This window comes from Equus caballus, chromosome 23, assembly GCF_041296265.1.
Source record: "Equus caballus isolate H_3958 breed thoroughbred chromosome 23, TB-T2T, whole genome shotgun sequence".
NCBI lineage: Eukaryota > Metazoa > Chordata > Mammalia > Perissodactyla > Equidae > Equus > Equus caballus.
This window is the reverse complement of record NC_091706.1, coordinates 28,225,857-28,253,075: the sequence shown is the minus strand read 5'-3', so window position 1 is coordinate 28,253,075 and position 27,219 is coordinate 28,225,857. Positions and strand designations below refer to the sequence as shown.

Below are 27,219 nucleotides of genomic sequence, written 5' to 3'. Positions count from 1 at the left end.
ATGTTAAAAGTAAGTTCATAAAAACTATACAAAATATGCTATAACAGCTACATAGAATAAATAACCAAGATATAAAAGTTTATGTAGACTACCATTTCAAGTGTGTTTCTGAAATTAAAAACACATGGATTCTGCAAGCTAAACTGTAGAAAGCAAAGATAAACATTATCTGCCCCAAAGAGCTTAATACTGAGGTGGAAAATCAGATATGTGTACAAATAACCACAAAATGAGGAAGAATGTGAACAGTATAATATTTCAGGGAAAAAAGGCAATGAAACTGTTGGAACACAGAGACTGCTGGAAAAAGCAAATCCATGCATCTACACACGCTTTTGGGAGGAAAGTTGAGGGCAGAGTTTAGGAGGACAAAAGGCTCTGCAGAGCTCAGGAAGAGTGGAAGGCCAGACTCTATCCCAACTCTCCCGTGGTCTGTAAAATGATGAGCACTTTTCACACGAACTTGAAGTCACAGGTCAATTTCAACTAAATCTGATAAAAGATATTAGTCCTCAGGCCAGCCTGGGCCCTCGAAGCTCATAGAAGCAAGACAAGCATAGCAGGCAGACTGTCTTTGGTGGGCCCTAGCTTCTCTGCCCACATCACTTCCCCTCCTCGTGCTCCTGTTTCTCAAGGCACCAGAGAGCCTGAGAAATGGCAAAGTTCCACACGCGTCAAAAGACATTGGCTCAGTGCCAGCTTGAGAACTGCGTCCTCACTTCAGTTCCAGTAGTTAACTCTCATTCCATCCATTCACAGACTATTCCTTAGTATGAAGCTCTGTTTCGTTTTGTTTTGTTTTGTTTTGTTTTTAAATCTGGGTGGAAGATGCCCTGATTAGATTCACTATTCCTGTATTCATTTTTATAAAGATGGTTTGACGTAACAGAAATGTCATGAGTTTGGGGTTAAGATTCCTGGGATGGAATTCCAGTTCCAACTCTTCCTTGTGTGGAATCTTGGGTAAGTTACTGAACTTCTCTGGTTCTCTGCTACGTACGGGAAACGAACTCCAGACCACCCACGGTGTTCGGGAGGAATGAATGAGATTATTATACGCAATGGACCTTGTACACAGAAGGGGTTCTATAAGTGCTAACATGCCCCTGCCCCACTCCCATATCATTTTAGTAGCATGGAAGCTCATTGATAGTCTCTCTCTCATGAACCCACTGTTTTGAAAGGATTTGTGACATAAGATCACATGAGGGAGAGAAAAGCAGATTAAATTTCTCTCTACACTTAATCTGGAAGCAAAGACACACCCACTGAGCCCTTATTAACAAAACCTTCTTCTCAGCCAAGCAAATGCACTCCAATGAGCAGGTTTACATAACCAGGTCATTAACTGGATTTTCTTGCTCGATTTCTCAGCAGATAGAGAAACAGGAGATTGTTCTTGCAGAAACCCGAACAGCGATTTGTTCCAAAACCAAGAGAAAATAAAATTCATTCTTCATCGAAGTGATAAAAGTTTTGGTTAAAGGGCCATAAACTCAATAAACACACTGGCTAAGTGCTCGAGCTCTAATCAAATCTGCTTATCTCCCCAAGGCTTTTCACTCTCTAAAAAGAAACCATAGTTCCACCCAGCAGACTAGTTTTTTAATAGAAATCCTATGTATACCTTGATTGTCCAAGAGAATCCATGCTCTACAATAAGCCCCTCCTTTCTCTCCAAGCCTTGAAAAACTCAAATGTTAGAGTTTGGCTACAAAGCCACAGGTAATCGTAGGAGTATACTGAGAACATTGGAGAAGGAAGGAGGACAGCAATCCAGTCTTTCTCTAGGTCACTTTTACTTTGAATTCATATAGAAAAACCCTTAGGATGCTGGATTTGAAAATGCCCTGAGGGGGCCGGCCCCCAGAGCCGAGTGGGTAAGTTCACACCCTATGCTTTGGCAGCCCAGGGTTTCTCTGGTTCAGATCCTGGGTGTGGACATGGCACTGCTCATCAGGCCATGCTGAGGTGGCATCCCACATAGCACAGAGGCCCTCACAACTAGAATGTACAACTATGTACCCGGGGGCTTTGGGGAGAAGAAGAAGAAGAAGAAAACAAAAAGGAAGATTGGCAACAGATGTTAGCGCAGGTGCCAATCTTCAAAAAAAAAAAGAAAATGCCCTGAGAACAGAGTCAGGGAAATGGGCTCGTCTAAAGTGTGGAGGTGAAAACTTAGGAAGGCATCCTCCTCTGCCTCCTTTGGCCTCCAAATGGCTGTGCGTTGAGGACCACATTGTGCTCATCATGCTCCTCCACTCAAATCCAGCCAGTCAACACCAAGCAGTAAGCAGCAGTGGCCTGAACTTCAGACGTCAGGGTCGAACTAGAGCACAGCTAATGGGGCCAGCAGAGGCAGGAGGTCTGAAAGTCAGACAGCTAGGTGGAAGCAAGTAAAAACCCACAGTCTGGGGGCTGCAGGACTTCAAAAGGTTGTGTTTGGTCTGGCTTCCAGATTCCAGGTCTCAGGCCAGCAAGCTTATAAAGGTAGTTGTCTTGAGCAGTGTTTTCAGTATTGATCTGTTTCTGGAACACAGGGACACAGAAACCAAATCAAATTGCTAATCAAGAAGCGACTAGGACTGGCCCAGTGGCGCAGCGGTTAAGTTCACACGTTCCACTTCGGCAGCCCGGGTTTCAACGGTTAGGATCCCAGGTTCGGACATGGCATCACTTGGCAAGCCATGCTGTGGCAGGTGTCCCACATATAAAGTAAAGGAAGATGGGCACAGATGTGAGCTCAGGGCCAGTCTTCCTCAGCAAAAAGAGGAGGATTGGCAGCAGATCTTAGCTCAGGGCTAATCTTCCTCAAAAAAAAAAAAAGCAACTGGACAAGGATAGAATCTTTGACAAAGGGATTTTCAGCAGATTTTGTGAAATATACTGACAAATAAAAATGGCAAGCAATAGGATATATTGGAGAATATGAGGAAGCCATTTTGTGCAAACCTAATTCGGCCTGACCTTGTCTTTCCAAAAGGGAGTGACCGAGGCCGTTGAGCATGCATTGTATATCTGCTTTAGATATTCCCTATGGCAAGAACAAAGGCCCTTGAGATAAAGGTGCAACTTCCCTCCCCCTCCCAACGTTGGCATTCCCTTAAGGATTAAGCATCTTTCCTTAGACTAGAAACTGATTGCTGTGCTCACCTGTGACCACCCAGCTCAAGACAATAGACTTGCCTCCAGCTACGCCCTCCGAGATAGCAGACCCACTACCTGCTGTGTCCATCAAGCGCTGTGCTGACAGGGCAATCTTGTGACTATTGTGGGAGGGACATTTCAATCATATGTGAAACGTCCTGTATGGGGGTATATAACCACTCTGTATACCTCACTTCCTTGGTGCCCTTTCTTCCTTTGGGAAGAAAGGCCCTGGGCCATGGTCCTCAGGTTTCAGCTCAGAATAAACTCTCCCAAATTTTCATTTATAGATTGGTTATGGATTATTTTCGTCGACAATACCCCTGGGCTGTGAGGGATTGAGATGAACCTCTTAATCTCAAATTCGTGTGCCCAATGCACAATAAGCCAATCCCTGAGACACCCACTTGGAGCTAGAGAAAGGTTTATTTGAATCAGTCAAAACAAGAAAACAGTGGATAGGTTTTCTCAAATCTGCCTTAATGAAAGAAGAAAGCAGGGAGTGCTAAGGGACTTGGGAGGAGGAGTTTCAGAGAAACAAAAGGGAAATCTGTGTTTCTTTCACTCCAGATAAGACCTTAGACAATCGACTTCTGGGTGTCAATGGCAGCTGGGGGCTGGTTATCTGGTGATAGTAACTCCCTTAAAGGTATTCTTTTTCTTCAGCAAAACCAGCTCATAAATCCTTGTGACCCTTGAGTCACCCCTAAGTTTAAACAATAAAACAGCAAATTATCAAGATTAACTTCTCCCCATCTGTGTCCGTGCTGGGAACAGAGTGAAGGTAATCATGTTCTTTTTGAATATCTACAGTAACCCTCAGAATCATGAATGATCTTTGTGACTGATGCTCCAGGATGCTCCAAGAACAATGTCTCCTTCTCTGGGATTGGAATTTTTATTGCCCATGATCCCTTTGGCCAAACTCCATGCTGAGTCCTTTATTGCCTTGTAACTTCCTTTGCAGCACCGCTGTATAGCATCCGGATAATTTCTCTGTCTTGCTTTTCTGTTGATTTTCACTTTTAAAGAGCTGTTTGCTGTTTGCCTATGGAATCAGTTTTGTGCCCTGTAGGTGGATTTCCGATGGCCTTAAACTGGCTTGCCTCCTGACATTCACTTGTGAGGATTAAAGGAGATCAGGCATGTGAAAGTCTGTTGTGAGCTGTAAGGTGCTACCCCAAGTTTATTATTTCCCTGTTCCCCCATTGTGCATCCTGGGCAGGCAACCACTATAATGTGGAAACTGAGAGAAATCAAAAAATATTCTCAGGCCAACCATCTGGATGTGGTTTCTCAGAAAATGAATTGGGTCAATCAGAGGCAGCTACACAATTCATGGGGCCCAGTGTAAAAATTACTAACACTCTCAAGATGGTGGCAGCAGAGCTTTGAAAATGAGCCTAGAGCCCTTCTAAGCATCAGGCCATGTGTGCCTGCCCGGGTGGCACACCCCTGAAGCTGACCAAGACGTCACATATTTAGAGCAACGTGAGGCTTGCCAAATGCATCAGCTTCTGCATCTACCTCCATCCCCAAGTGCGTCAAGGAATTTACATATCAAACGTGGTAGCTTTGGGGAAAAGGGATGAAGAGCTCTTTAAGATCTACAAAACACGTAGCTATAAGGAAAACACTGAGGAAGATGGTTTGATGTGGAAGAGGAAGAACTTCTTTTCAGAATAAACAGCTTAATTGAAAGAGATCTAGTCTTCAAGTCCAGGATATCTTCATGTCCATCTTAGCTCCGTGTGAGACCGGCCAAGTCATTTGAGCTAACGTACGTGGCTGTGCCTTGTGTATTGTAAACTTGCAAACTCTACACCAATTCAAGTGTCAACTTTTACTGCTGCCATTTTTAAAAGTAGTTCTTGGCCCTTGTAGAAAAGACACACGTGTACAGATTCTCACACTGGGCCTCACCTATGTGCAGGTCTACACTCCTTCCAAGGCAATAGCTGTGCAGGGCTTTACATTGTTTGAAATCAGTCCTTTTTTTTTTTCTGTTTTCTACTCCCCCTGGGCTAAAAGCAAAAACAAAAGACAAAACAACCTATCAGTTTGTTAATGTCATGTATAATGTACTTGGAAGTCTCGGCCAAGCTCTGAAGGAGAGAGGGTGGGAGGAAGACCACTCTCACCCAGCCTGACCTCCCTCGGGTTGTGACATCAGAGCTCTGTTTATGTAGCTATAGGACTGGGAGTGCTGGAACGGAGGTGGGGGACCACGTCGATGATCCAGGAGGCTGCACCACATCCCCTGCTCTGTTTTTGCTGCTGGCTTGTCAGCTGCTCTAAGCAGCAGAGAGAAGAAATCTGTAAGGATCTTCTCTGTCACTTGGTGCCGTCTGTTTCCTTTTTCATTTCTTTCCTGAAAACTTTTTTCAATAAACACTATGAATTAGACACCAGAGGATGTCTACAAGAGCAAATTCATCGTCCCTCAAAGTGGCCTTTTGGAGACCTTTGGCATTTGCAGAGAGGTGCCCTGTGCTGCTGTTCTCTCCTCCACATCTGGAAGGTACTGGAAAAAATGAGGGCACATTATGCTCCCTTAGCTACTGCATCTGGGTGAGATAAAGAGAGTTCATGACCCCTGCCTTAGAAATTCACTCAACACATATCTCCTGGAGAACTAACACATACCAGGCACTGCCTGGGGGTGATGTAACCGTGGGCCCTCCAGGACCAGTTCAGCTGAACCCATCTCTTATCAGCAAAGTGATTAACAATTGCCTTTCAGAAAATCTGCAAAGTCACATAGCCAGGACATGCACAAAAGAAGAAATCATGACCCAAAATGACCTCGAAATGAACCAAAGATCCTCCTCCCCACGAAACTCAAAGACCTGGACTCGACCAGAACTTGAAAGTCATACTCTTATCAGAAACAAGGTGTCCCTCATTCAGGAAGACCCAGTGTTAAAACCCTTTCCCCACCTCACCAAAAATGTTTAGAACCCCATCGTAGATGTTTAGAACCCTGTCATAAATGTTTAAAACGTTACCATAAATGTTTGAAGCCCACCGGTCAAAACCTGTCCTACCAGCGTTTCTGTGTGCCTAACCTCTAACAGCGTTTCTGTTTTCCCTCACCTCTTAAATTTCCCCAAATCCTGAATCATGGAAAGAGATCTGAGAGCACACACACACACCGTCTCCCTGCAGATCAATCTCACAGAATAACAGCTGATTTCTCTCCCCAAGGCTGATGCCATAATGAATTGGCTTGTTTACGCACATTGGGCAAAGAACTCCAATTTTGCACAGTAACGGTGATGGAGATAAAGTCAAATAAATTAGAGTTTTTCTGGGAGACTATGTGATCCTCGAAGCAGAGACATTATCTTATTCCAGTTTGTACCCCTGGCACACAGCAGTGCTAACACACAACAGTGTAACCACAGGAACAGGAACAAATTTGCTGCCCCAAAATATGCCTCTTTGGCATAAGAATTATTTTAGGGTTTTTTTCTTTTTTTGGAGGAACTTTAGCCCTGAGCTAAGATCTGCTGCCAATCCTCCTCTTTTTACTGAGGAAGACTGGCCCTGACCTAACATCTGTGCCCATCTTCCTTTACTTTATATGTGGGATGCCTACCACAGCATGGCGTGCCGAGAGGTGCTATTTCTACACCCAGGATCCGAACCGGTGAACCCCGGGCTGCCGAAGTGGAACGTGTGAACGTAACCACTGCGCCACTGGGCCGGCCCCTAGGCTAGTTATTTTAAAGAAACAGCAGATACAGGGAAAGCTCTGAAAACCTAGTAGAAGTTACTCATTTATAAGGGAAACACATTTATTTATAAGAGAAATTTTCACTTGTAAGGGTGCCTTCCTTTCTGTGCCAGGAAGGAGAAGACGGCTAAATCTCTAGAAACTCTTCCCAGTAGAGAAGGCGATGACTTAGACCTACACAACAACTCGACCCTTGTTTACTGTGCTGACCTCATCTTATTGACAGATGGTAAAGCTATTTTTCAGGGGCTGTGAGCCAGCCAGGAGTATGTGCAGAAGAGAAAATTTTGATCTGCTGATGGAAACCCATCCTGCCAGCACTTCTGCATACCAGCCTGCCCTCCCTGATCCCTTAAACCTTACCCCATACCCTGGATTCGGGAGACGGAGTTGAAAGCCTGTCCTTCTGCCTCTTTACCAATGAATTGAGTGACAAACTGTTTCTCTCAAAGACCGGCGTACTGCGGCAGCAGCTTCTTTGCACATTGGATGGCAAGCCCTTGCTCAGTAACAGGAGCTGCTCCATAAATATTTGTGGGGCCTATTTGCTCACAGAAATCATTGTCTACAGCTGAACAAAGCTGGGCTGTATGCATACAATCTAGGGAAGAATTAGCTGTGCCCTATAGTTACAATGTTGCCTCTGGCCAGGGGAAGAAATAACCCCCATTACAACAATGATTAGCATTTACCAAATACATACTGTTCTTCAAGTCCTGTTAGAAGCACTTGGTGTGGATCAGCTTTAATGCCCTTAGGTGCAGCTTTAATCCCCTTAAGTGCCGTAACAACCCTGTGAGTTGAGCACTATCGTTATCCGTGTTTTACGGAGAAGACACCAAGCCACGGAGAGGTAAGATAACTGGCCCTAGTTTACGTAGAAACTGTCTCCAGAGGTCTGTTCGTAACCTCCCAGATTTCAGCAGCCTGATCCCTCCAGAACAAGGCACAAGGAGAGCAAATTAAAACAGGGGCTTTCAAACGTTTTTGGACTGCGATCCACAGTAAAGAAAAAAAATAAAATTTACACCAACACCTCTTTATAAACCTGAAGCAAAGTTTCAGGAAACAATACTTATCCAAATTACATGATATTTCCAGCATATTCTAATTGTTACTGCACCAGGTTCGTTTTTCCTGCCGCCCGGAAAGCCAAACACGGAGACGACGAGATTGCTGCAGAAAGAGGGTTTTAACACAAGGCAGCCATGCGAGGAAGAGAGAGCATGGGTCTCAAATCCGCCTCCCTGAAAACAGGGAGTCAAGGATATTTATGCAGTAGGGGGCAAGGTGGTCTGAAATGTCGAGATAGGTGATAGGAGGTGAGGAGAGGTGAGGTAACTGATCTGTGCAAGCGTAGTCAGACTTCATGGCTCTTCATAGGATGCATGCTCCCAAAATGGTGGCATTAGCATGATCTGAGGGTGGAATTTTTAGCCTCTTGATGTCAAAAGGTTGCCTTCCTCTGCCCCTCTTTTGGGTCCCTTCGCTACGCCAGGCTGCCATCTGGGGTGGAGTCTCTTTATGATATGGCTCCAGTTCTCTCTGCATATCTGGTCCCTGGGAAGCATGCACCCTTGCCCCCTTCCGCTCCCCCTCCATTGAGAGTGAAAGTACCACCTTCTCTCTCTCTCTGCTCTGTTGTCTCAGGCCAATCTAGCCATTTTCTCACACATTCTTATGTCCACCTCCCAATGGAGGGGACATAGCTCTCTGATTGATACACTTGAAGAGACAGAGCACACTGATGTTTACCTCCAAAGGAATTCTCCCTCCTCCTCACTTCAACTCCACTTCTCTGTAGATAGGAGGAGGGTGATGGGCAGAACAGATTTCACATTCTCGTAGCAGGACCTGGGTTTTGTAGGACCTAGTAATGGAATTTGGGGGCTTCAGCATCACCTATCACAAAGATTTCACCCTTGGCAGACTATTCCAAAAGCAGAAGGGAAAGAGCAGTTCCATATTCACATCATTTCATAGATGGTTGGGCTCTGGATAAGTGAAGGGAATGGGAAGAGAATGAGCAGGGCTTGGAGTCTGGAATAAGCCATCCGAGTTTGGGGATTACTGGGGAACATGAGCTTCCCGTGGAGAGTCGTGTATGATGGAACTCTACAGGGAACAAGGATGGAGGTCAGTGGAATAACAACAGGCAACCCAGCCCGCCAGGGGCTCTCCCTGACTTTAGTTGACCGTCCTGCTCCAGTCTGTGACCTGGACCCTTGGCACACCCTTCAGACTGAGAGACCTGGTTCCTGCCCACAATGCGTCAATTTGATTAAGGCTTCTGTGTTTGCAAACTTTCTGCCTTTTTGCTGCCTCATCTAAAAGTTTGATCTCAGTCTTACTATCCTTGTGCTTGAAACACTCTAGCAGTAGAGGCAAGAGCCAGGCAAAGGGTGAGCCCCCATGTCCTGCAAAAGCTGCCAGCTGGTGGGCCTAGGGATGGTCCTCGCCCACCCCTCCACCACCCATAGCTCCCAGGGTCCCATGTACACAATTCCTCCAGGGCCAGGCAGCTGCGCCTGAGTCTACTCAGAGTGTTTCCCTCCTGAAACAGGTTGAAGACCAGGGTTCCACGCTCAGCTCTGACATTTTCTACCTACACAGTTTGAGTTGGTCTGAGTTTATCTTTGACTTTCAGCGTCTTCACCTGAAGTGAAGTAACGATCACATCTATCTAGACGTCTCAGACTTGTTGTGAGGAACAATGAGGTGACGTCAATAGAAGCACCTTGAAGCTCCTGTTGCTGCAACCGCTGACCTTTACCCCTGGTCAGTGGATGAAATGGAGAGAATGTCCTCACTCACGCCCTGAGTCGCTGCAGTGAAACACGGGACCGACTCTGCTTCTGAATGGTCAGTGTGCACCTCGTCATCTGTATTTGACTTTCAAAACTGTGTTCTTACAGAGAACATGGTATCTTCAACGAGGCAGTAATAGACATTTCATGTTATCCCTCTCTTTCCAAGATTGTCTACAAAGGAATGAAGAAAACAAACTTTCAAAAAGGGCGGAGAATCCAAGGTAAAACCTCCTTCCATCTTCTAAAACCTCAAAAAAGTAGTCAAACCAAATCTACAGGAAACAGTAGAGAACTGGTCTAGCTGGTCAGGCGAAGGGCCAGGGGAAAATCCTGGTTGTGAAATATGGTGGACATCTCAGAATATTAGGATTTGGTTTTGTTGAGTTCAGGAGACAGTTTCGAAAACAAAGCAAAAAACGTCATTTGACAGAAATACTGTGCTGGTTGGGGAGCATTTAGTAAACGAGAAATACCAGCAGATCTGTAAGCGGAACAACTCCTGGGCAACCGTAGGAAATCGTGAAGGCGCAGAGAGGCCAGAACTCTGGGGTGGACGCGGACCCGCAGGGAGGGACTCAATCAGCGCGGGTGTTTGTTTACACGGCTCCCAGCAGAACCCGCCCAGGCAGTCCTCTCAGTCCCCAGAGGGAGCGACTCCTCCAGGATTTAGACCCACCCACTTCCAGAAAAGTGCTTGTGATACCGTCTGTCACGTGTACAAAGTGAAATTGTTGACATGAAAACAGAGAATGTGGACCTTGAGGGAGGAGGAGGCCGGTGGGCTCATTTCTTACCCATGGGGGCTTTTAGTCAGATGTGGTCCTCGGTGGACCCCACAGATGTAAACAGTCAGGATTCCTGCCTCCTAGTCAGCAGGGCGAGAAGGAGCAGAGGCCCCTGGCTTGCCCATCGCCCGGACGCTTCCATGAGGCCCTCCGGCTCTCTGGGGAACATTTTGAGACTCAGGGCTCCAGGTGATTATAGCGCCTGTGATTGAACGTCAGCGCTGAACTTCCTGCAAATCAGGGTAACCAGGGAAACACTATGGATTAATTTTTTTTCTTCTTTCGATAAAAGAAAACAAAAGGTTTTAACAGGCTCTCTGGAACATTCTAACCTAATCCATATAAGAAGTGCTTTTTGGAATGGCTGAAGAACTGGATGGATGGCATGTGCTCAGATCACCATTTCCTTCAGGTTAAATAACAGCAATGGCTATTTATCCCTTTTTTCCCCTCTTTTACTGCCCAGTATTTACCGCGTCCCCCTCCCCCCTCCCCACCCCCTTAAGTTAAGGGAATTTATTTCCCACTGCATAAGCCTTGATGGAAAATGTGTCTCTCTACAGAAGGTGAAATAGCCAGGAACTCCATCTCCCAGCCCCCCTTGCAGCTAATCCAGGGGCACGTGATCAACGCTCAGCCAATCAGATGCTAGCCATAGAAAGATTAGTTTCCAGGGAAACAGGGCCAGCCAGCTGCGTGGAGGACGTGGTTCTCGTGGCATTCTGGCTCAGCAGCGGTGGGCGTGTCCTTGAGGAACTGGCTGTGGGGTGACTTTGGCTCTGGCTCTGACCCTAGTTTGGGGGTCACCTTTTCCCACCCAATTTCCAGATTTCCCATCCATTCCCTGAGCTACCCATCATTTTCCCAATAAATTCCTTTCCTGTGTAAATCAGCCAGAATCCATTTCTGTTGCTCTCAACCAGTTAGATTCCCAACCAAAATGGTAGCATATGAGGCTTAGGTCTGCTGTGGGAAATACAAGATAATCCAGTGCAGTTGCATAATCCTTGTATTTGACTGAAGAGAATTCAACTATGTGGCTTCATTGGAGAAGAGCATGAGAGAGGAAAGTAAGATTCTTTTATTTGCTCAGTTATCCTCTCCTGTTCGAACTCAACCAAGGCCTCTACTGTCCCAGAATAAGGAGGCCTTAGCTAAAAAGCAGAGACACAAAGAATTAAATCTTAGGTGAGCTTCAGAAGACCCAGGTTTTGCAATTTAAAGACAAGAAGTTTGCGTGGGTAGTTTTGACGTCTATATCCGCTTTTGGCTGTGCTTGCTGACTTTACAACCTAACCACCTCCTAAGATGAGGCTCTGTATAGACAGCAATAGTGAGCCCTCAAGACTCTTAACTGTGCAGGGCTGGCACCCGCACTTCCCCACACACCCCTCCGCAGCTCTGCCCTCCCCATTGTCCTGGGTAACCCAGGGAACTAGAACTGGTTTAGAGGATTGATCCTAAGAAACTCCATTAAGACCAACATCCTGGAGTCAGGCAATCTGACATCTCAAATCCAGTTCCAAAGAGAAAAAATTACAAATATTTTATAGATGACTACTTTGTTCATATCTTCTTCACTCCCAATTCAACCGCTCACACCTGTTTAGAGAGAAAAGAGGAGAAGAGAGAGGGGAAGACAGAGGGGGAGGGGAGGAGAGAGTGAAGGGAGGGAAAAGGAGAGGTGGGGAGGAAGGAAGAGGTCATCTATTTGAAGCCCCACAGCAGGGCTGCTGTCTTAGTCTGTTCAGGCTACTAACAAAATACCAGAGGCCGGGTGACTTTTAGATGACAGAACTTTATTTCTTACAGTTCTGGAGGCTGGAAGTCCGAAATCAGGTTCCAGCGTGGTCGGGTTCTGGTGAGAGCTCTCTTCTGGGCTGCAGACTGCCGACTTCTCACTGTATCCTCACATGGTGAAAGACAGCGGGGGAGCTCTCTGGGGTCCTTTTACAAGGGCACTAATCCCACTCATGGGGCCCCACCCTCATGACTTAATCACCCAAAGGTCCACCTCCTAACACCAGCACCCTAGGGGTTAGAACTTCAACATGTGAACCTGGGGAGGACACACACTTTCAGTCCCCTTCCAGCGCTGGCATCCTGTGCTCACCTACAGCTCCGGCAAAAACCGGAAACATTTTCAATGCACCTGGACACTTGGATTTGAAGATGCCAGTAGCACTTTAAATCTATCCTATCCTCCCCGATTTTAACACCTCTACTTCAAAATTAAATGTTCACATGAATCACATAAAACCTGCATAGTAATGAGGAAAAAGAAGGTTACTAGCTCACTATGCCCCAAAAAAGGTTGAAAAAAACTCCTGACTCAGGAGGTGGCAAACGTAGGCCTGTGAGCCCAAGCCTTCTGCTGCCTCAGTAAAGGAAAGTTTGGCGCATAGTCACGCCCATTCATTTACATATCGTCTATGGTCGCTTTTTCACTTTGGCAAAATTTAAAGAATTCACTGCCCAGCCCTTTACAAAATGATTTGTCAATCCTGGGGCCGGCCAGGTGGTGCAGTGGTTAAGTTCGCATGTTCTGCTTCCGGGGCCTGGGACACAACGGTTCAGATCCCGGGTGCGGACATGGCACCGCTTGGCACGCCATGCTGTGGTAGGCGTCCCACATAGAAAGTAGAGGAAGATGGGCACGGATGTGAGCTCAGGGTCAGTCTTCCTCAGCAAAAAGAGGAGGATTGGCAGCAGATGTTAGCTCAGGGCTACTCTTCCTCAAAAATAAATAAATAAATAAATAAATACATAAATGATTTGTCAATCCTGCCTCAGCTAAAAGGAAAAGCCGAAGGCCCCTAGAACAGGGCCACCCCAAGTGTGATCTGCGACTGCTCCTGGCCTGTGAACTGACACTGAAACTCAGTGTTTAGAATCTTCTACAGCATGTTGACATTGCCAAGACATGCAAGTGTATGACTACTTTTCTTGTAATTTTTCTTATACGTGAGCTGCCACCACATCATGGCCACTGATAGACAAGCAGTGTAGGTCCGCACCAAGGAAGTGAACCCATGCCACCAAAGCAGAGCACAGTGAATTTAAGGCCACCAGGGCTGGCCCTCTTGTAATTAATTTTTATTGTATCCTTAAAAGTATTAGTTCATGAAGGATTAGAAATAACAACAAATTCTACAAGTCACAAATTTTCTACTAAAAAAACATGAGATAATTTAGTACCCATCATAGTGACTTTGACTCAGGCTCAGTAGATACCAAAATTTAGCCCTAGAGGTTTCAACCATAGCAGATTTTGCCTTCGAGAACAAAATGGAGCCGAAAGTGAAGTCAGTCAGACAGAAAAAGTCAAAGACCCTATGATCTCACTCATAAATAGAAGATGAAAACAACAACAAAACACTTACATATAGAGATTAGGTTGGCAGTTACCAAAGGGGAAGCACGGAGGGAGGAGGGCGGGCAAAAGGGGTGACAGGGCACAGGTGTGTGGTGATGGATTATAACTAGTCTTTGGGTGGTGAACATCATGTAATCTACACAGAAATCAAAATATAATGATGTATACCTGAAATTTATTTAATGTCATAAAGCAATGTTACCTCAATAAAAAATTAATTTAAAAAAAAACGGAGATGAGGGAGGCAGAGCCAGGTTTAAAAATTATTCGTCTCACAAGCTGGGTTCCCAGTGAAGCTTTCTCTACTTCTGTCACTGTATTAAGACCTCAATATCAGAGATACATTTATTTCTAATTAATGTACAATTGCATACAGAGCACTTTCTTTACATAGATGCTGGGGGAACGAAAACACAGTCCAGGGCCTCTCGAAGCGTTCACTCTGGGTCAAAGAGCTAAGGCGATTATAAAAATGCGAGACACCGGAGTTTGTGGGAGGCTGCTGTGAAGAGACTGCTGTGGGGCTGGTACGGGAACTCATGTATTCATGAGTGCCACTCAAATATATCCATCTCCCTTCTGTTAAAGGCCTTTCAACCTAACAGACTAATGCAATTCGCTGAGACCTTTAAGGGAAGGTGACTGTGTGCAGGAATGCCATCAGGAAAGCCAGGCTGAGATGCAACTGCCGGGCAGCTCACTCCCTTTACAAGGGGCTGAGTCCACACGCCAGCGGGTCAACCTGTAGTCGGTGAGGGGAGATTCTTAGACCTAAATGCTCATGTGGGAAATAATGGCTGAAAATCAATGAGCAATTATTAAAAGAATAGCAAACTAAGTAGGAGGAAAGAGTATCATATATAGTTATCCAGAAAGTTGGGAAACAACCAACTTAAACAGTATGTTAGTTCTATTTCAAGAAATATGCTCAATGCATTTTCACATAAAGTACCTCAAAATTAAGACAATGGATCCAATTGTTAATCTGAAAAAAGTAAATATACTATTTCCCTTGTGTGTTTCCAGACTTTTTAAATCCTCTATAGTTGAATTGTCTAATACTCGTCACTAGGCACATGTGGCTATTTAAAGTAATTATTGGAGAGTGAAGAAATGGAATACTATCCTCATAGCAGAAAGTTCTATTGGACAGCACTGCTTTATAATGCGGTTTGTCTTTTTTTTTTTTCAGATTACTAGTTGGACTCAATAAATTTAGACGTAGTTTACCTGAAAAGGTATTTGGCAATTGAACAAAAACATACTGATCATGTAATTTGAAAATATAATACACTCTTTAAAAATAAGTTTGTCTAGGTTTCCCAACGTTTTGAACACCATCTAAATATATAATTAACTTTTTAAAGGCTGATTTTTTTAATCAAGAAATACCTGCACATAATTTAAGGAATCAAATTACTCAACAAGACATAGTAAGAAAAATAGACATTAATTTGCCCCCATCACACCCCATCTCCCACGTCTTAGAAGCACTCTCCCCCTTTCCATGGTTTAACGTGTGTCTCCCTGTCTCTAAGGGAGATGCTCACACTGCTGCTGCTCATGTTTTCAGGCTGGGCATCTACCTACTCACTTCCCACTAACAGAAGATGAGCATTTCTTCTCCAAACGCTTCCTACCGCTGCCCTGCACACTTCCCATCTCCTCATCTTTCCAACAAATCCATTTTGTTTTATAAAAATTCAGTGCTGTAATTATGACCATGTAAATGATAGTCACAGCTGAGCTATACAGAACATTGTCTTATTTGTCTGTGCACAAGTACAAAAGCTTGATGAATTTTCACAAAGCGAGCACACGATGCAACCAGCCCCCAACTCTAGAAACAGGACAGTAAGACAGAAGCACCCAACCGCCTTCATGATCCTCCCAAGTCATCTCTGTCCTCAGGAACCATTCAGACCTTTTTTTGCTATAGTTTTGCCTGTTCTTAAAATTTATACAGAATCACACAGTATGTACTCTTTCTTGTCTGGTTTCTTTTGCTGTTCTTTTTCTAGCTTGAGATCAAAGTTTACATTATTGATCTTACCTAATAAATGTATTTAAAGCTATAAATCTTTTGAGGGAAGCATTAGCTGCATCCCTTTAATTTTTACATGTTGCATGTTGTTCACTTCAACATAGCTTTCCATTGTGATATTTTTGCATTTTTAAAAATATTAATTTTTCTCCATGATGTTGTGATCAACATGTTCTTCATACCAATCCTTGGAAATCTGTTGAGACATCTTCTGTGTCCTGGACAATAGCTGCAGTGGAGGTCACCACCTGATTAGTTTATGATGATGCAGTCACTCTACAAGATCCATCAAATTTCTGTCTGGTCTGAGCAGATATGCTGGGTGGCTTGACCCTGAATCTTTCAGGATTTCTGACGACGGCTCTCTGCAATTTCCCGAGATGTCGCATTGATTTGGTTTACTGTTCTGGCTTCTACTTAGCCCTCGTTACGATCAGGGAACCAAAGTGGGGATTCTGTCAGTTCTCAAGTATGTCTGTTCTAAATACACTCAGGACCAGGGGAAATTAGCACAGGGGAGGTCCACGGACGAACTGAGCCGCCTGGACACAAGCTGGGGCTCAGACTCCATGTATGACCTGACCCAGAAGGAAGTCAACTGTCAAAGAAACATCGAGTCACAGCCACATCACAAAGAGTACAGAAGGTGACTTTGCAATGACAGGCAATAGGCACATGGCAGCACATTCATAGCCTTCGTCAGATCTGAGTTCACCAATTCTGTGTCTGAACCGTACTTAACCCGTCCATTGAGATTTTAATTTCAATCATTTTTTCACCATAAATTTTGACAATTCTTAAATCTGCCAATTTTTACAGAACTTTATTTTACCACTTTCGATACTCTTTTATTTCTTTGCACATATTAAACCGTCATTTCAGATTCTGTACCTGATAATCCCTACATCTGTCATCTTCCTAGGGCTTATTCTATAATTTTTCTTTTACTCTTGCTTACAATCGCATCTCTTTTTACAGCGTGGACTTATCTCCCAGCTCCGTCTCTGAAGGTCAGATTGGATCTCCTCTATCAGCCTCACATCCATTTTCCAGGTAAGAGGGAACAGGAACAGACTGGCACTTTCACGAGGAAAGCGAAACCATCCTCATAAATCCCAAGTGGACTTTGCTTTCATCTCCCTGGTCAGAACCGTGTCACATGCCAGCCCTGACTGCAGGCTTTTAGGCCTCCGTGGCTGAGAGCACTGGAGATGAGGGTTGAAAGAGCAACTATGCGTTCCTGCTTACAGCAGAGCCAGGCCAGAGTGCCAGGTCACTGCCATGGGGTTGGTGGCGCAAGTCATGAAGGTTACAGAGCCCTGTTAGGAGCAGGAGTCATGGAAGGGAACTCAGACCCACTTACACTCCTCTGGCTCTTGTAACTCCAAAATGGCATGAGGACCCTCACTCTCAGAGAGTGGACTTTTCAGAGTACTGTCGCCTGTGAATGCTCTCCAAATAAACCTGTCGCTGCGCCACAAGCATAAAAAACAGGGCCCCTTACAGGAAAGGCCTTTGGCTGCACAACCACCACCACACGCCAGGTTGTCCCTACAGCTGCCGCCTATGACCTGCTAATAAGGCCTCTAACACACCTGAAGGAAGCATCGGCCAACAAATTAGGGACTTATGCAAACAAGGCAAAGATTCCACCTGACCCAGGGAGACAGGAAACACCGCTTAGTCAAGACTGACTTCAAGGCCTGAAAGCAGTCAGACTAATCAAAAATGGTACTATTGCAATTTCTTATAATGCATAAATACTAAATATAAACTTCAAAAAATGTAGACATTATTCATTCCTAAAACACATACCATATCATTCACAAGGGATGGCTATTTCGCAAAGTGTAAGGTGGCAACATCACAGAACTTTCACACACTTAATGAGGACACAATTAGCAGCAGGCTATTGGAACACACGCACATCTGTTTCTACACTTTCCATGCTTGTTTTTAACTGTTTCATAAGGTCACTGATAATTGAGGATTCTTTCAAGTCAAGTGGAAGATTTTTAACATTAAACTACATGTTCTAAGTTTGTTTGTTTTGCTGAGGAAGATTCGCCCTGAGCTATCATCTGTGCCAATCTTCCTCCACTTGATATGTTGGTCACTGCCACAGCATGGCTGACGAGTGGTGAAGGTCCACGCCTGGGATACAAGCTGATGAACCCAGGCTGCCAGAGCAGAGAGCACGGAACTTAAGCACTACGCCATGGGGTCAGCCCCCATTTTCTAAGAGTTTTTATAAAGAAGAAATGAAAAGGACATATACTACATTTTTGCCATAAATTCATACACCAAAAAGTAAAACACAGTCCAACTGAATTTATCCATGCTTTCTCCTTCTCCAACATGAGCTTTAGATGTTTTTCTAGATAATTCATAAATATTTTTGTTAAAATCTATTCTCTAATTCATTTATGCAGATTAGGGAAAATTATTTATAATGAGTTTATCTTTAAAATTACCTCCTATATATTTCTGCCCCCATATCCCGTCACAAAATCTGGTGCTAAAGTAAACAATAATGCAATGTACTGTTTCAGGGCGCCCAAACAATCTGTAATTTTAATTTCCTAAATATCCAAAGATTCCAACTTTCTTCCAATATAAACAAAAGTCTCAAGCGGCAAAAAATCAATTCTTAGTAGTTAGTAATGGAGGAAAAAATGCATAGTATGAAGGTTATCTAACTAAAACTTTATTGTTTATGCCTTTCCCCCAAGATGCAAGCACTCTTTAGCATTAAATTATATTGTGCGCATACAAATTTACATCTGCTCAGGAACATATGATCACATTAAAAATAAATAACTTTCTGTTTCATAGTTTAAGTGGCTCTTAAATAGTTTTCCTGGGAGAAAACAAGTATTTTGTTCTTTAAGAAACTGGTATATATAAATTAACTGTTACACATTCTTTTAAACTTTGAAAAAACCTAAATATGAAGTTTTTTCCTAAAATGTAATACAGTTATGCACTTAATCATTGTCCATATAGTGAAGGGATGGAATGGTAGACACAGATGCAGTCTTCTCTAAGTGAACAGTTGTGGGATAAGCTAAATGGAAAAAAACTGAGACTGACAATTGTTTAAAGGAAAAAAAGAACCAAAGTCAAGAAAAATGTTGAAGACGAACATCTATCTTAAAAATAGAGAAGTGTTATACAACACAGGACCTAGAGATTCAGAAAACACTCATTTTACTGTTTTAAAAGACAAACAAGAAAAAAAAGATAGGCAGAGGGAGTCTAGACCAATTAGTCCGAAGCAGCTGTAACAAAAATGGAACACAGTACAATGATCTGACCCCATCAAGGAAATGACTGATTACAGTGAAATTTCACAAGTCTTCATGTCTAATAATACATTAATGTACAAAATATCACAAATACAAAGTCTTGATTTTCCCCCTGAGGTTTGTCATAAACTATCAAACCTCTGTTTAATCCACTGACTTTTATCACCTTCTCTGTTGAGCGGCACATGCTATACAAGTACAGACATGCGACTATTTTACCATGAGAGCTGTCCTTCTCATCTCCAACTAGTGACTTCCCTTTTTACCCACACTTATATACATTTCATCTCCATTATAAGACACTCAAGACCTTTCCAGTGGTAGATTTTAATCTATATATCACATTAAAAAGAATCTTGATTTTTACAACGAATCTTTTTAGTACTGTAGCATGATGGGTTTAACTGAACAGCTGAAGCGTAACTACACTGTACTGTTTAAACTAATTCACAGCTGTAGGAAAAGGTTTGATTTTTAAAATAGAACCAAGATTAGATTGCACAGTTATGAGCAGTAAAATACAAGAAAACAGTGAATGAATAAATAAGATAATTTTTCATCAGTGGCCATTCATTATTTTGCTTTTAGCAACCTGGAAGAAACTGTCTTCTTTGAGTTTCAAATGTTCTGGTAAATCAAGTCGTTTCTTAGCTTCCTCAATATCACCGTGAATGGCTGAAATAAGTGACTCTGCAGAGAGAACACACCAGGACAAGATGATCAGAAACTGCCGCTGGACTTTCCACCACTCCCGTGCGCAGCCTCCTGCAGACTCTGAGGCTGGCAGCATCTCTAGCACGGCGTAGATGCCCTGTAAATGCCTGTCCCATCCCTTCTTCCAGACTCAAGTAGAAGTTAATGGTATACAAAAGATGGCCTTATTCCTCTTGCAATTTCTTGGAGAAAGGCATCAGCAAAAAGGTACATCGCAAATACCAGATGGAAGAAACAAATATTCACTATCAATTCTCTTCAGTATTTACACCTGTGAAAGAAACTCTACAACAGAATTAACACTATCACACTACACTAAGATACTCGACACCATTCACTTCAAATGTTCTGATTTACTATTTCTTACACGTCAAGCATTGCAAAGCACCCATTAGTCATCACAGTATTCTTACTTGTTCCTTAAAATATGAAAAGGAAATAAAGATGTCATTAACTGCATATTGTTAGGGAGAGGCAGCCAGCCTGTTGGGTTTGAATCCAGGCTCCATCACTTAGTATGTGACCCTGGGCAAACTACTTAACCTCTCTGTGCCAAATTCCTCTACTGTGAAATGGGCAGAATAATTCCTCATATGGTGGTTGCGAGGATGAAATGAGTTAATTCACATAAGGCACTTAAAACTGTGCCTGGCACATATCAAGTGTGCAAATATTATCTGTCCTGCCATGGTTACTACTAGGAGAAGCAGTAGAAGGAGCTGCGCTAATATTTAGAAGATCTAAATAAGACCTTACCTAAAGAATCGAAGTTCCTTTCTGGTCTGAGGTAGCCAACGATGGCCACGTTGAGGATTTCCCCATAGAAGTCCTCTTTGAAGGTGTGCATGATATGAGTTTCCTACAGTCAAGAAATGTTAAAAAGATTACCATCAGACTACAGAGTACTGAAATTTGAAATGTATCTTCATGTTTATGGTGGGGTAATCTAAATGAAACAATCAATGCTCATTAAATTTTTACAGACAGTTTAAAATCTAAGGGCAGTTTTTCCTGCATTTTTCTACGGCTCCTGTTCCTGCCCCTGAATTTACACGTAAACATTATAACTGAGTAAGGCAGATGTTATACCACAAATCTGATACGATTTGACGTTTATAGAAAAAGCTGACATGCACCGAAGTAATTAAGAGTCTTATCAAGGTGAAAAAACTGAGCAAAGACATCAAGGAGGGAATGAGCAAAGTATTAAGAGAAGTTACTACTGAAAGAACTAGTTCTGAGGTGAATCAGGATCCACGTCTCTGACACACACCACGTTACAGAACCCTGAGGATCAGGCAGAGCTGGAGGCTGACGTAGGGGCAGAAGAGTCAACGCAGGTTCCTGACACGGGGATGACGTGACAAACGGGCACAGGACGCGCTGAAGCAAAACGGTGCAGGAGGGAGGAGTGCTCTGGGCTCTGAATTTTCATAGACTCCTATAAAGGACAAACCTGAGTCCAAAAGGCAGAAAATCAATGAAGAGAGCAAACAAATACAGAAGATGTTGAGGCTGGACTAGGATGTGGCCCTGGAAATGGAGACGTTTAGACAATTTAGAAACATGTACCCTGAGACCAGAAGTATATTCTCATGTGTGACTTAGAAAGTCGAATCTAGGAAGTGATCCTTAAACCTGAAGCGTCTATTACAAATCAGCTAAGAGTGCAGCTAGATCGTTCAGAGTAATAAAACCAATACAGAGATAATAGGAGCAACTTACACCTAATGAGAAATCAAATATGAAAATCTGCACTCAGTAATTGTTTATTCCTTCTTACCTAACATAGCAAGTTCCCCATGTATACTTAAAATGATTCAGACCAAAAAAAGGAAGGAAATATTAAGCAAGACTTTTAAATTAAGATGAGTTTTATTTTCTCCTTTAAAAAAAGAAAATAATCTAGTCTCTCATAACCTTTTTGGTTTGTTGTGGGGAGGATCACGGTCCTCTGAGGTCATTAAAATGGGCTCTCTCAAGTGTCCCTATGTAGAACTTTGCACACAACTTAATGGGATTTATGGATTTAATGAAGCCCATTGGAAAAAAAGAACCCTGATTTAAACAATTTTAAAAAAGAAAATATGGATATTAGAAACAGGACTTTTCTTTATAATATGGCTCTTATTAGAGCTTCAGCTTGGTTAGATTACTAAATCTAAAATTGCGTATAGAAGAGTGGAAGTTATATACGAGGCTAAACTGAAAGCATCTAAGAGAAGCAGGGCAGCACTGCAGTAAGAGCTGAGCTAAGAATCAAGTCTGGGTCCACACTTGGCTAACGGCACACCCACCCTCGCTGGGGCTCAGTTTTCTCAGCTGTAACTGATGGGTTTCAGTCAGAAGACACAAGGTGCCCCATGGTTTTGTAGCGCAAACCAATATATTTGACTTGCATTCTTTCTTTTCAGTAAAATTTTGACTAATAAAAAGGAAACCAAGATATGTAAGACCTCAACACTGATCATTACAAACATTATTGAGAGAAAAAGTATGATGTCCACCCTCCCCAAACTGATCCACAGATTCAATGCTATCCCAATCAAATCCTAGCAGGTTTTTTTTTTTAAATGATGGAAACTGACACGATTCTAAAATTTATGTGAAAAGGTGAAAGGCCAAAATCATCCAAGAAAATCTTGAAAACAAAATTGGAAGACTTACACAATCAGATGTCAAGACTATTAAAGCTATGGAAAGTATGACAGTGTGGTACTGGCCCGAGGATACACGAGGAGACTGAGTATGTATGAGTGTATTTTGGACTCACACATACAGTCCCTTGATTTATGACCAAGGTGACATGGCAGTGCTGTCAGGAAAGGACCATATTTTCAGGAAATGAGTTGGGTCAATATCCATATGGAAAAAAATTAATTTTGACCTCTATCTCACACCATGCTCAAAAAGCAATTTGATGAGAAAACTAAGACAAACTTTTAGAAGAAAACACAGATGACTATCTCCATGACTTTGGAGTAGGCGAAGGTTTCCTAAATGGAATATAAAAAGCACTAACTAAGCATAAAAGAAAAACGATGAATTGGATTAAAATATTCTTCAAATGACATCATTCCATTAAGTGGAGGGTGGGGGAGGAAGCAACACAGTGGGAGAAGATATTTGCAATACACAGTTTCCACAAGGAAAGTGGATCTAGACTATATTAAGAACTTCCTTAAGGTAGTAAGACAGCCAACGGAATTTTTAAAAAGGGAAAAAGACCTGAACAGGCACATCATCGATTCTGTTATTGATAAAGAAAAGGAAAAGGAAAAAGAACAACTCTGAAAAGTACAGACCTCCTACCAATGGAAAACTGAGTTTCTCCTAACCATGGAAGGACTTCCAAGGGATTCCACGACTAGATCTATAGTAACAGTTCTGTTATCTGAGTAGCTAATATGGAAAAATTAGTCATGGGCCAGTGGTCTCCCCTCCCCTTCATTTCCTCCCTCATTCTACGGAAAAACATTTTGTGTTTCTTCACCAATTCTTTCCCTTATCTACTCCAACAAATAATTTTCACATGCTTAATACTCAAAAATAAGAGAAATAGAGCACAATGTTAAGTCATCTGGGCCATTTCTATTGCTTATACAGCACTCAGCCGTGTGGTTTTCCAATTGTGACACACTTCTCTTTTATAAACTCTTCAAAGGGGATGAAATTTAGATCACTATAACTGTTTTTGCCAAACACTTGAACTGCTCAGCCATATCCAGCAGATTAAGCCCTTAAGCTGTGTGGGTCCTGTAAAAAGAGCAGAAGAACATACCCTCAAAGTGGTTTAAAAGAGGAAAAAAGCATCACCTTGCAATTTTATCAGAAAACATCATTCACACAGTAAGCAGTTCTATCTTAACAGGGTGACCAAGTAATCAAAGGGTGAATCAACTACATGAACCGTGGTAGGCACAATTTTATAAAACGTGATCTTAAATACGTCACTTTTATCTCCAGTAAAAGTAAATACATGGGCAGTTATAAAAAAAAATTAATATTATTGTAATTTATTAATAGTGCTGTCATTTGGTTTATAACTCCATTTTTATTTTCTATGTGATTTCAAAGATAAATGCACAAAAATTATTAATCTGTTATTGGGCAAACAATATATAAAGGTGAAATTTGTGAGTTTTTGTAGACTATTAAAGTTAAGTTGGTGTAAATTCAAATTAGATTTTTATAAGGTTAGGATGTTAAAGACAATCCTCACCATAACCACAAAGAAAATATCTAAAGAAAGTAACACAAAGGAAATGAGAAGGGAATCAAAATATGTCACTACAAAAAAAAAAATCAACTAAACACAAAAGGCAGTTATGGTCGAAATGATTAACAAAAAGGTTATAAGGCATATAGAAAACAAACAGCAAAATAGAGAAGTCTCTCCCTATCCCCAAATGTAAATTAAATTTACATTTAATTTAAATGTAAATGGATTAAAACTCTCCAACCAAAAAGCAGAGATTAGCAGAATGGATTAAAACCAACCATCCCCCAACTATACCCCTTTATAAGACACTCACTTTAGATCCAAAGACACAAATAGATGGAAAATGGAAGGATGGAAAAAGTTATTCCATTCAAATAGTAACTAAATACTTCACTTTTAAATCCTTCAAGTACACTGCCAGAAATTCTAGTATTCAGGTATGTTGTGATTACCACTGGAGAGTTCTACTGCATCTAATACTGCAGATTACCCTAAATCATCATCCTATTTTCAGTTACAGAGCTCAATGCAAGTCTTACCATGGACTTCTTCGTGTTCTTGTAGTATGGGTTCCATCCTATGCTCACCACCATCTTGTGGACATCTCCACTTCCCACACTGGCCCAACCATAATAAATGCCAGTGGAGAGATCAGCTGGAAGATTATCTACTACTTGTTCAGGAAAGTTAGCTAAACAACAAAAGTAAATATTTTGAGTGTTAAGTTTTATATTAAATATTTCTAAAAATTGCAAGCAAGGCTAGTCTAAATCATTACACTCACAAAATTCCTAGGATCTTTCCTATGATTATCAACCCCATCACTCCATATTCTGGCTCCGACTTTTCTCCTTTGCATGTGGATAGGCTAAGAACAAGGTATCAGATCACAGTAAATGCGGAAAGCTCTCCAAAAAAAGCATACACTCTCGAGTAGGAGAAGAAAACAGGTACCCAAGCTGGGTTTTTTAGACCTAGTCTTTCTTAAGGAGATTCAGAATCTCTAGAAAAGATTCTTATTTTCGAAATACACAATATGTAGGCCCCAAGCTACAAAGCCTAGGGGCAGCCCTGGGGTGTATTTTTAACGATGAATTATGCATACCGTCAGGTCCTGACTATTAAAACTAATGTAGACAAAACAAAAAAGATGTGGTTCTCATTCAACTGCCAGTAACAGACTTAAAAGAAAACCTTACAGCGGGCTTGAGAATTTGGCCAATGTGCTCCACATTACATTTTCTAATGGACAAAGCGCGTGCCAGGCTTGGCAGGTCCATCATGGCTAGATAGGGAGACCGGGAAGGCGGACCCCGAAGCTCAGCTTGGGCTTCCGCCCTCATCACCCCTCAAGCTCGGTCCCTGATGGGCTCGGAGCCACCGGCACGCACGAGCTCCCTCAGCCCGATCGAAGGTCCTCCGCCTCAACATCGGGGACGGAGCGGAGGGGTCACCCTGCCCGCAGCCCCACAACCCGGGCCCGAGCCCCCGCTGACGTCCCCGCTCCCACGTGACCCGGCCCGGGGTGGGGGACCTCCGCGCCCCCTGCGCTCACCTGTGGGGATGCCCAACTGCTTGGAGCCGCGCCCGAAGCCCCGCACCACTTCGCCGCGGCAGAAGTACGGCAGGTGCCTCATGACCCCGTCCGCCCTGGGCGCGGGGAGTCCGATCCGCGCGTCCTGAGGGGCCGCCGTGGAGGTGATGCCCGCACCGCCTGGACCAGCCGGGGGACACGGGCGGGAGCTCGGGCGATCGGGCGGGCGGGTGCACAACGGGCCGGGCGGCGCCGACGACAAGCCCGAGCGAGTCTGTGCCGCCGCTGAACCGATACAAGCTGCCGGACGGTTCGGAGACTGCGTCTGTGCCCTGAGCGCCGCGGCGCCGGCAGAAGGCCGCGCCCTGCAGGCGGAGCGCAGCGGGTCAGCGGGGCGGGAGGAGCCCAGCTCGCAGAGCGCCGCGAGTCTGCGCATGCTTCTGCGGCCTAACGACCTGCGCCCGTTCGGCTTCCGTAGCCCCGCCCCGCTGTAGCCCCGCCCCCCGCCGCTGCCCCGGAGCCGCTGGCCCGCCGCTCCTGGAGTACCTCTTGGCCCCAGGCGTGGGCACTGGGGCGGCAGCCCGTTTTTCAGCTGAGGGAGTGTGACAGCACCGTTCTCGGATAGTCCTAAGTGTTTCTGTTCCCTTCCTCCACTTCATTAGGCTCCTGACGCCAAAGAGAGCCGTACTTTAACCTCGGCAACCGCTGGGTTGATCGTCATTCGTCACTCGTTCTCTCCTTAACCATTTCCTAAAGCTCCAGAATTCCAGCTCAGAGATCTCCTCTTCAACGAGGCCTTTCCTGACTACCTACGGAAGTGCCCTCCCCTCCCCCAGAGCCCTTGAGCAGGTATGGAGTTATAGCAGACTGTAAACCCCAGGGGAGCGGGTCCTGGTCTGTAACTCTGCAGCCCCGGGGACGAGTGGAAGTTACAGGGATGCAGTTTTCTTGGAGGAGGGATGCGGCTGCCCTCCTGTCCTCCCTCTGGAGGGTGCCTCCTTGAGAACTTAATAAACCTGATGAAAAGCTTCATCTCTATGGCGGTGGAAATTCGTGGGTCTTCTGACCGTTGGAACTGTAAACGTTACCTAGGGAAGTAGCTCAAGGGTCCCTCACAAGCTGTACATTGCTCAGTCGCGAGGTGCATCCTCTAGTCGTGTTCTGGAGAAAGGTTTCATTGTTTCCTTACCTTTCTCTATAAATGTATGTGAAATTCTATCCAGACTTTGCAGTCACTTTCCTTCTACCTTGGATGTACGTAACTCTGCTAAGTCTCGCCCAGTGTTAAAATTATTTGCTCTGTATATTGGTTCTGGAGGGATCTTCGTTGGCCAGACTTTTATTTCCCTAACACTAGCATAACGCGTGGTTCACAGCAAGTGTGTGCCAAGCACCACGGAAGGTGCTGGCGGAACAAAGGTGACTCAGACAAGGTCTTGGTCCTCGAAGACTCAGGCTACTGGGGAGACAACTGGTCAGCCTGATCCCAGTGCTACGCTGTAAATACGCCCACAGGAGTCCTGACAAAGTGTTTGGAAGG

The 27,219-nt window shown here is 43.7% G+C and overlaps 1 protein-coding gene and 1 long non-coding RNA gene across 2 annotated transcripts; both read right to left on the bottom strand.

Annotated features, from left to right (window-relative positions):
• Positions 1-7,964: 7,964 nt before the first annotated feature.
• Positions 7,965-11,095, bottom strand: LOC138920465 (uncharacterized). Its single transcript, XR_011431644.1, has 3 exons — positions 10,814-11,095; positions 10,491-10,711; positions 7,965-9,867 (listed from the first exon to the last, which is right to left on the bottom strand). It is a non-coding gene; the product is annotated as an uncharacterized lncRNA (long non-coding RNA).
• Positions 11,096-18,586: 7,491 nt separating this feature from the next.
• RFK (riboflavin kinase) lies at positions 18,587-26,161 on the bottom strand. Its single transcript, XM_005604947.4, has 4 exons — positions 25,701-26,161; positions 24,685-24,836; positions 20,680-20,782; positions 18,587-19,899 (listed from the first exon to the last, which is right to left on the bottom strand). The coding sequence occupies exons 1-4, from the start codon at positions 26,113-26,115 to the stop codon at positions 19,769-19,771; spliced, it is 801 nt and encodes a 266-aa protein (XP_005605004.2). The 5' UTR covers positions 26,116-26,161; the 3' UTR covers positions 18,587-19,768.
• Positions 26,162-27,219: the final 1,058 nt, after the last annotated feature.

What these genes read in the sequence shown, in the direction of transcription:
- RFK (XM_005604947.4), bottom strand. Translation starts at nt 26,115, where the DNA reads ATGCGCAGACTCGCGGCGCTCTGCGAGCTGGGCTCCTCCCGCCCCGCT. An exon ending in GCAGTTGGGCATCCCCACAG is followed by an intron (nt 24,837 to 25,700) that starts GTGAGCGCAGGG and finishes TTTGTTGTTTAG; the next exon opens with CTAACTTTCCTGAACAAGTA. An exon ending in AAGGAACTTCGATTCTTTAG is followed by an intron (nt 19,900 to 20,679) that starts GTAAGGTCTTAT and finishes TTCTCTCTGCAG; the next exon opens with AGTCACTTATTTCAGCCATT.